Raw genomic sequence first — 9,095 nt, 5'->3', positions numbered from 1 at the left:
TTGAGATGTAGCTCAGGGATAAAGGGTAGAATTCCCTCCCCAGAATATACCAAGGTTTGGGGTTCAACTCCATAACTAAATAGAACATTACCACGGCCTGCTGTATACAGAGTAATTGGCTTATTTCATGCATTCCAGCACATCCACACATGGCAGCAGGATCAGGGAACATTTGGATTCCTGTCACTTCCAGGGATGGTTTGTTTCTTCTTGGCCCATCATTGCGCCCCCTCCGGCAGCAGTGCTGAAGTTGGGCGGGGGCAGTGGGCTAGCAAACATCACTGAGCTTCCTCTGTATCTGTCAGACTCGCTTCCTGGCTGTGCTTGCCTGTCTGTGGGGTGACTTTTGTGCACCCTTCTTCCCGTTCTTTTGAAGGTGGGTGAGTTGTTTTATTTTTTTGGTCTAGCCGTTGCCGTTTTGTTTTGTTTTGTTTTCTTTCGACCAGTCTCACATCTTAGCCCTGGCTGGTCTGGAACTCACGGGGTAGACCAGGTTGGCTTCGAACTCACCGAGATCTCCCTTTCTCTGTCTCCGGAGTGCTAGGATTAAAAGCATGCACCACCACACCTGGCCCTATCATTCTTTATTCTAGTTTTGTATTCTGGGTTTTAAAATGTCTCGCAAACTTGTCTACCATTATCCACACATTTTAAGTATTAATATTAATTTCGCACATTCAAAAAAGAGAACTCCATCTCTTACTGCTGCCGCATGGGTGATGGCAGTTTCTCCTTTATCTGCTCCATTGTCAGGTTTCCACCCCAAATCCACATCACAGAGGAGATCTTCACGCTCCCTCCTCTCGAAGACTAGTGTTGCTTGTTATCCATGACTTCTGATAGAACAACCGAGGCGAGGTTCTAATTTCTGAACGGGCCTTTGTGTGGACCACAGGGGTTGCAATGTTTCGGGGTTACAGTCTCTCACCATGGTGTTTTCGTGTTCCAGATGTCCCTCTTCCTGAAGGAACAGGTTCTTTAAATCACTGCGGGATTCCTTGCTAGTCTTGCCTCCCTGGTTCATCTCCAGGAAAAGATAACTCTGTTTTGGCCCCACTCTCCACAGCAGGTGCGCTTTAGTCAGCACCTGGTGGCAAGTGGAGACTTTCCTATCCTGTCTCAGGCTTTTACATTTTGTAAGTCAGAGCTAAATGCACTGCTTGGACAGAGGTCTCCTGATTCCCTCTCCCCCGCAGCCACACCTCTCCATACTTCTGCTTCCCATTAGAGAAGCGGTCCTGAAGCAGGCACCCTTTCATAAGGATGCCTCTGATTGTAAAGGCAACACTTTTCAGTCTCCTGGCCTGAGCATCCCTTTTCATACCTAATTCCTCTGTGCGTACCTAAGCACACTCTCAGGACTCCAGGGATTACAAACAGTTGCACTATCCCACATTTGGTATTTAAAACTTTCCTTAAAAAAATTAACTCTTTTATCCTTACTCATTTTATTTGTTTGTTTTTGTGGTGGCTTTCTCTTGAAATCTGTTTCCTGGAGGTAATGTAGGCTCATGAGCTGATATATAGAGCATAAAAGATCAGGTTCAATTGTTAGAATGGACTGGATGCTGCCGTGCCTCAAAGAGTTTCAAGATGCCGATATAGTCTTATTCTAAAAGGTATCAATATACATGGCATTTATTTGGAGTTCAGTCACAATTCGCCATTTAATATTATAAATACAAATCAATATGAGACAAAGTAGTTGTTTTATATGCATTTTGCCCCTAAATTGAATGTATTTTCAAGACAATGGTGTGCTTGCTTGTTTGTAGTTCTTGCTAGGGCTACTCCGAAATTTACGTGGGTCGTGACCTTTGAGGTTTCTGATGTGGATGTGGTTTTCATTATAGAAAGTGATTTAAGAATCCACTTTATGAGCCATGCCGCTGCAAAGGTTTTAGAGACGATGGCTTCTGGGCATGACGGTTGTACACCTTTCACTGGGGCTGAACCTCCATAAGCTGAATTATGAAGTACTTACAGGCACACATTTTTCCCGTCAAGAACTATAAGGCATGTAAAATTCGTTTATGATTGATAGTGGGGCTCACAGAGTTTAAAACCCGCATTTAAAAGTTAGACTTGTTAACCTTGTGTAGTACTGTGACACAGTGCTTTGCATTAGAAGCGCCCAGCAGGAACATTGGCTACCAGAAGCGCCATATTTATTAACTCCACTTTCAACAGATTTGAAAGGCGGAACACAGTATTTCATATTGAGAATAATTTTTGATCTTCATCAGGGGTCTTGCAAAATCACATCTTTTTAACTGGACAGGTCAATCAGTCCTACAAAATCTGAAAGGTTATGGATTTTTCATCACTCTATTGTGATTTTGAAGTTAACTGTAAATATTTATAAATACCTTCTTCTCAATAAGTACAAAAGTCACTGAAAACAAAAAGAATTGCATAAGCTTTATTTACTTATTCTCTTTCCATCTGTCTTTAAAAAATCTGTGGGGTGTGTGTGTGTGTCTGTGCGTATGTATATGTTTGTGTGCTTGTATATGTATGCATTTGTGTGTATTTATGTCTGCATGTATATGTGTGTATGCATGTGTGTGTTCATGTATACATGTGTGTGTGTTTGAAAAGAATATCTCAATGCTTTGCTCAGAGAGTGGGCAAGAGATGCATATATTAGCCTGTAGACCTTAGGTTGCAATAGATAAATCTTCCAGTTAACTGTGGCTAAAATAAGAAATATGAATGTTAATGACTGTGTAGAATATAAAAACAAACCATAACCAATTTTTAGGCTTATGCTTTTGAATAAATAAATATGGAAGGATGCTAAACTGTTCTATGAACAAAGATATTTTATCCAACTTCAGATGAAACAGCTGTGTTCTTATGGGCTAAGTGATGGGAACCCAGAGTTTCTCTAGGAAGTTGCTGTAGCTATCTTTATTTTTCCTTTTTAAAAGTTACTATCCTGAGTAACACTGGTTCATTTATGACTTTTAAAAAGCAAATAAAATGAGGTTACATTGTACACTTCTGGTACTCAAAAATGGGCTGGCTCTGTTTTAGGATTCATTTCGGAATGAAAGGCTCCATCTTGATTAACCCACGGGAGTGTGAAAATAGAGGTGGAGTTTCTCCAGCTTTTGAACTGCAGCTCGCCAATGACTTGATCTGTTTCTTTGACACTTCAGTGGAACTCAGGTAAAGAGAGAGAGAGAGAGAGAGAGAGAGAGAGACAGACAGACAGACAGAGAGAGAGAGAGAGAGAGAGAGAGAGAGAGAGAGAGAGAGAAAGTGTTAACTTTTGATTAAAAAAATAAAAATGAGATACCAAGACAAGCAGAGGAGTTGGTTTTGATTTTGGTTTTTGTATCTTGTTCTTCAAGTGGTATTGAATTTGTTTGTTTGTTTGTTTTGTTTTGTTTTTGGTTAGTTGACAGGAGAACTAATAGATGTGAAAATTGTAGCAAAGAGCATAAAGATTAATAGAGAAAGATTCTGATTGGGATACTAAGAACTTTAGCAGCTAAACAGTAGAACCTGGATCCATAGTTTTGTTATACCATCCTACATGTTGCTTAATAAAATCTGTATAATCAATAAAATGTCACTGTTACTAGGACTGTCATTGTTCACCCAAATATCTCATATTCTATAATATACGTAAAAGTTTGCAGACTTATGGTTGATATACTTCTTTCTATAGAAATTCAATAGAAAGCCAACAGAGAGTCAGAATGATGGAAGAATTGGATGTATGTTCACCAAAGTTCAATTTCTCAAGAGCAGAAAGTGAAGTTAAAAAGCAGAGAGATCGGATGCTATGTGATGTGTTACTGGATCAGAGGGTTTTGCCTGGTGTAGGGAACATCATCAAAAATGAAGCGCTCTTTGACAGTGGCCTCCATCCAGCTGTTAAGGTATAAATCATTTAAAATTTGTTTCTAATTTGTCTTTAAGTACTGTAAGGTTCCATTGTGAAAGGGAAGTCTGTGCTGGAGCAATATAGTCTCCATAATAATATGGCCTTAACCTCTGGGTTGTGAACCCTTTAGGGGTCAAATGACTCCGCGGGTTAACTAAGGCCATCGCTAAACACAGATATTTATGTTATGATTCATAACTAGCAAAATGACAGTTATGAACTATAAATGTAAATAAAGTTATAGTAGGGGGGTCAACAGAACATGAGGACTCTTAGTGAAGGGTCACCACACTGTTCTGCAGGCTCCAGGTATCTTCAAGTCTTGGCATCAAGTGTCAGCTTTTTAGTATAGCTGTCTAGGACCCCCTGTTAGAACAGCAATGCCCCTGCTTCCTGCCCTCAGTTGTCCTTACAGCTTTCTTTGGTTTTACTTTCCCCATACCTTGTATTAGCTTTACTTTCAAACATATTTTACTCATTATACTTATTGTTTTTTTTTTTTTTCTAAAAACTGCCTTCTACAGCTACAGTGCCACCTGTGATGCAGCCAAGTGTTCTCTTCAGTGATGTTTCCTAGTGTCTGAACACAGTGTCTAGCTTTAGAGAGGTTGTTGTGGAATGTGGGAATGAATGCATTAGATTTGCCATTTGCTTTTTCTATGTGGCATATTAAATGTATACTCTACACCACATGCATGTGTTCCTACTTACCGGTGTCAACAATAGGGAAAACAAAACGTTTCAGTGAGTGATAAGGACGGAATTCAGGCAGCAGGGGCAACGAGGGAATGAACAGAGAGCCAAAGAAAATTCAGTTCTTGTTCAAATAGCTTAGATTGGCCTGAAGGGAAAAATGTTAGACGTTTAGAAAGGGATCCTAGGACAAGGAATGGACTTGGTTTTAGTTCTTCAGCTGGAGAGACTTGTGCTGTTATTTTACTAGGCCAGAGAATTAGTTGTGAGAGGAATGTTAGAGAATAGTGATGGACCAAGGAAGGTCCTAAGCCAGGAGAGACTGGAGTGGCAGCATCCATATATTTGCTTCTAGGGAGGAAGTTTGCATTGAAGGCTCTTACCCAGATGTGTGACTGTTAACTAAATTCTAACGATACCGACTATTTCTGCTAAATAGAATATATTAAGTAAATTATTTTTACATAAGTCCACATATACCTTTTTGTCTTTTGCATACCGTTTCTTGCTGGTTTAGATAAAATCCAAATCACTAGTAGTTAAACAGTAAAAGAAACCAGTTAATGGCAATTTTAGGATTGGTTCTGCTTTTTAACACTTTGAACAACTTAGTCCAATGCAGCGATACTGCAATAGAATCTTAACAAAAATGAGCTTCTTAAATTCACTTGGGCTTCGATGGAGAATATTTTCTAGAACTGATCCAAGGGCATGGGCGATGGCTTGTGTGGCATGTATAAGGCCCTAGCTCTCCAGTATCAGAGCTGGAGAGTGGTAAAGCAATAGAATGTGCAGGAATTTTAAATCTATTGTTAATTCACTTTAAGAGAACTAGTAGGTGAGATAGTCACGAATAAATTATGAAACTATGCTTTTGCACTAAGGTGTACCAACTATCAGACAAACAGGCCCATCACCTTGTGAAAATGACCCGGGATTTCAGCATCCTCTTCTACAGGGTAAGAGCAAATATTTACAACCATGTGCAATGCCAGTGGTTTCTTCTTTTGCCTTTACCAGGGTGCTTAAGCTCTGTGTAGCCCTCTAGTGGTCAGAGCACAGACATTCACAGAGCAAGACTGACATCAGATGGCAGGCACAATTAGTATCTTAAAATTTGGAGTCATAAGACAATCTCAACTAGCCTCACTCTGAACATATTTGGTAATAGTTATCCAAGTTAAACAACAGTTGTGTTGGTATTTTGCTTTGATTCTTGTTGTTTTTGGACATATAAAACAAAGCATTTAGACAGACTTAAGGATAAATAGATGAGTTCTTTTACGTTTTGCCATTGGTTATGTCAACTTTAGGCTATTTACATAATATTTAGATTTTTTAAAATCTTTAATATGAAGTTATGTTTCTATATGTCAACAAAAGCTGTTCTGAGGATGTCATAAGTTCTCATTAACATGTTAGCAAACAATATAATGCTCCTATAGACCTTGGTAAAAGTGTTTCATCTTTTAAACAATGGATGATAACTAATCTAGTTTTCTTACCACAATCTGTTTTTTGTTCAAAAATTTTACCATGCTCAGAAATGAAGGTATTAAAATGGTTTCCATTAATTGACCTAAAGTTTTAATGATCCTCTTACAAGATATAACTGCTTTCTGTAATAATGGCTGTTTTATAATGACCTGTGCCCATTTGTTCTTCCAGAGAAAAATGACTATAGAAAAGAGTGGCATTCTGCCTACATCCAATTGGGCATTTCATTACCTTGCTTACATTAATGTATATTGTTTGTGTAATTTCAGCCCATATACAGTCACATTTCTGAGCTTTTAAATTTTCACACTGTTGGTGGAAACCAAAAATACTCTCTTTGTCGGTGCTTTAAAAACATGTATAGAACAAAACTGTAGCAGAAAAATAAAAGTGTCTCTTAAAATGAAGCTGATACCAAATAGAACATTTCTTTGTTAGGATGTATTTGAGTTTTTATTTTCTTTTCTAGCAAATCTCTAGAGTTTTTTTTTTTTTTTAAAGCCCTTTATCAGGCCAACAAAGAAAAATGCTCTCGTTAAATTTTATCCCCTAAAAATAAGTTTTTTGGCCGTTGAAACTGAGTGAGCAGCTTCCTTGTTCTAAAAGCAATCAGATTTGAAGCTAATCTAGCCCTTTTCTTGCAACCATGTAATTATGTTTAATTAAGAAAGCCTTAAAAGCATAAAAGACATTTTAAAATATAGAACTTTTATATATCATTTAGATAAGAGGATACAGCAGGGAACAGTTTGGAATACTAATAAGTTAAAACATAATGACTCTATTATTTCATACAAACCTTATTTGATAGACATTACTGGATTTTGCCAATACCTTTTACTATATTACATGGAGTAATTATGTGGAACAATGTATAAATTTTTGACATTTTCGGAGAGGACTTAATTTTCTGAATATACCTTTGTCTCCTATAACAACAGTCTTGAGCATAACATAATAATTCTATTTATTTTATTTATTTATTTATTTATTTATTTATTTATTTATTTATTTTAGTGCTGTAAAGCAGGATCCGCCATATCTAAGCACTATAAGGTTTACAAGCGTCCTAACTGTGGTCAGTGCCACTGCAAAATTACTGTGTGTCGCTTAGGGGAGAACAGCAGGATGACGTATTTCTGCCCTCACTGTCAGAAAGAAAACCCTCAAGATGTTCAAATATGGTAAGATGTTGGGTTGAGACTCTCTCTCTTAGCAGCTAATAACCAGAGCATGTATCTGAAGGACTACTAGGCTACTGGTAGCACACGGCACAGAATACTGAAATTGAAATTACCTATTAGAACCAGTGCAGATGAACGAGTGAATATGGTTATCAGATCAAGAGTCAAGCATTAGAAATAGAAGCAGAATCATTAGTTTTTAAAGTTGATTGGAATTGTCACAGATCTAATTTGTAGGATGCTGCAAAAAGCCGAAAATCAAATATTAGAAATACTGACTTTGGGAAAATCGGGATAGAACGGGGAAGATTTTTGTGTGATGTGGTAGTAGACTGTTGAGGAAGGACATCTCATGAGCTACTTGACAAGCTGGGTAATGGCCGAGAGTTACCAGCATGGCAGTTGTAGGTGAAGCCTAAAATGCTCAGCGCACTGAGAATAGATGAAGCAATGAGGGGAGACCTGAGCTTCTGTGACCTATTGCTTTTGAGTAGGAGGAAACAAAATGGCGTGCTTGGGAAGAGGAAGGAAGTAGGCCTTGCTGAGTTGCGCAAGACCAGAGGAGGAGGGTAGGCCGTATCTGGGGACAGCTCAACTTGCATTTTCATAAATGTATCCAAATCCACTTGCTTTTTCTCTCCGCGTTGTATTTCTGTGAAACTCTTACTCCGGCTCGCAACTCTAAACTCTTTTATATCCCCCTCCTGTCAGCCTGTTTTATTATCACATAATAGGAAATATTAGACAATTAGGTATTTTTGTTTTATGGGTTTCTGGTTTTGTTTTTCATAACAAGACTACTTTTCTTACTACTTTATTTCACTCCAGACTCTTAACACAGTACCGAGCACACTGAAGACCTTCCGTATATCTGCCTATTGGATACATGACTAGTGCTTTGTGTTTTCCAGCATCTATATTGTTTTTGCAGCATTTGAGATTAGAGTTTTCCATTTTCTTCCAAGTAGTCAAGTAAGTGATAGTTAATCATAAAAACAAAATATTTGTCAATTTCAAGGGGTTTAGAAATGAGGATTTAAAGACTCACAGGGTTCCTGAGAGAGATTTAGATTTACCTGTGAGCCCTGCTATATACTACAAGTGTTGTGGGGCTTGTAATCCCTCTCCTCTAACTCACCCCAATCCTGTTTTATATGCTGGCTTTCAGTTTAAGACTTTGGAGGACTGTTCACACACTGCAAGAAAAAATGCAAATATAATTTCTAAAGTTTTAAAACCAATACTATTTCCCCTATTTTAAACATTTCAGTGAATAAGTATATTCTCTATTTTTGTTTAATATCTGAGCATTTTTTATATTAACTATCTATTTGTTTTAATTTACAGTTATTTCAAGGGTCAGGGTTAGATCTTAGTGCTAGCACACTTATCCAGCAAGGCTTCAGTCCAGTTTTCAGTCTCTGTATCTCTGGGTGCTAGAGAACCTACAAAGAGAGAGAGGGAAGTGGGGTAAGAAGAGAGAGAGACAGAGACAGAGACAGAGAGACAGAGAGTGCTTAAAAGCCTCAGAAGCTCCCAAAACACTGATCTAAATGTTTCTCTACACACTAAAATCTCCCAACTCCTTTAACTGTCATGAATCCTTCCAAAATTTTAAAATATTTGGTGAATCACATCCCATTTTAAGTGCCTATATAATGTATTGTTGGCTCTTACTATATAGTGAACATCAGTTACATATGAGAGTACTACTGTATCAGGTGAAGCTGACTCTTACTATATAGTGAGCATCAGTTACATATGAGAGTACTACTGTCATAGGTGAAGCTGACTCTTACTATATAGTAAGCATCAGTTACATA

General features: G+C 38.0%; 1 protein-coding gene across 1 annotated transcript in view; it reads left to right on the top strand.

Moving 5' to 3' along the window:
• The window catches only part of Neil3 (nei like DNA glycosylase 3), a 50,468-nt gene that overhangs the window by 23,907 nt on the left and 17,466 nt on the right, over positions 1-9,095 (top strand). Inside the window, exons 3-6 of the mRNA XM_031339808.1 lie at positions 3,040-3,174; positions 3,680-3,893; positions 5,476-5,550; positions 7,106-7,272. Of these exons, the coding sequence (XP_031195668.1) occupies positions 3,040-3,174; positions 3,680-3,893; positions 5,476-5,550; positions 7,106-7,272 (591 nt within the window). The remainder of the gene's footprint in view (positions 1-3,039; positions 3,175-3,679; positions 3,894-5,475; positions 5,551-7,105; positions 7,273-9,095) is intronic.

This window comes from Mastomys coucha, unplaced genomic scaffold, assembly GCF_008632895.1.
Source record: "Mastomys coucha isolate ucsf_1 unplaced genomic scaffold, UCSF_Mcou_1 pScaffold22, whole genome shotgun sequence".
NCBI lineage: Eukaryota > Metazoa > Chordata > Mammalia > Rodentia > Muridae > Mastomys > Mastomys coucha.
Note: the sequence above shows the minus strand (reverse complement) of the source record. Positions and strands in the feature narration are given on the sequence as shown.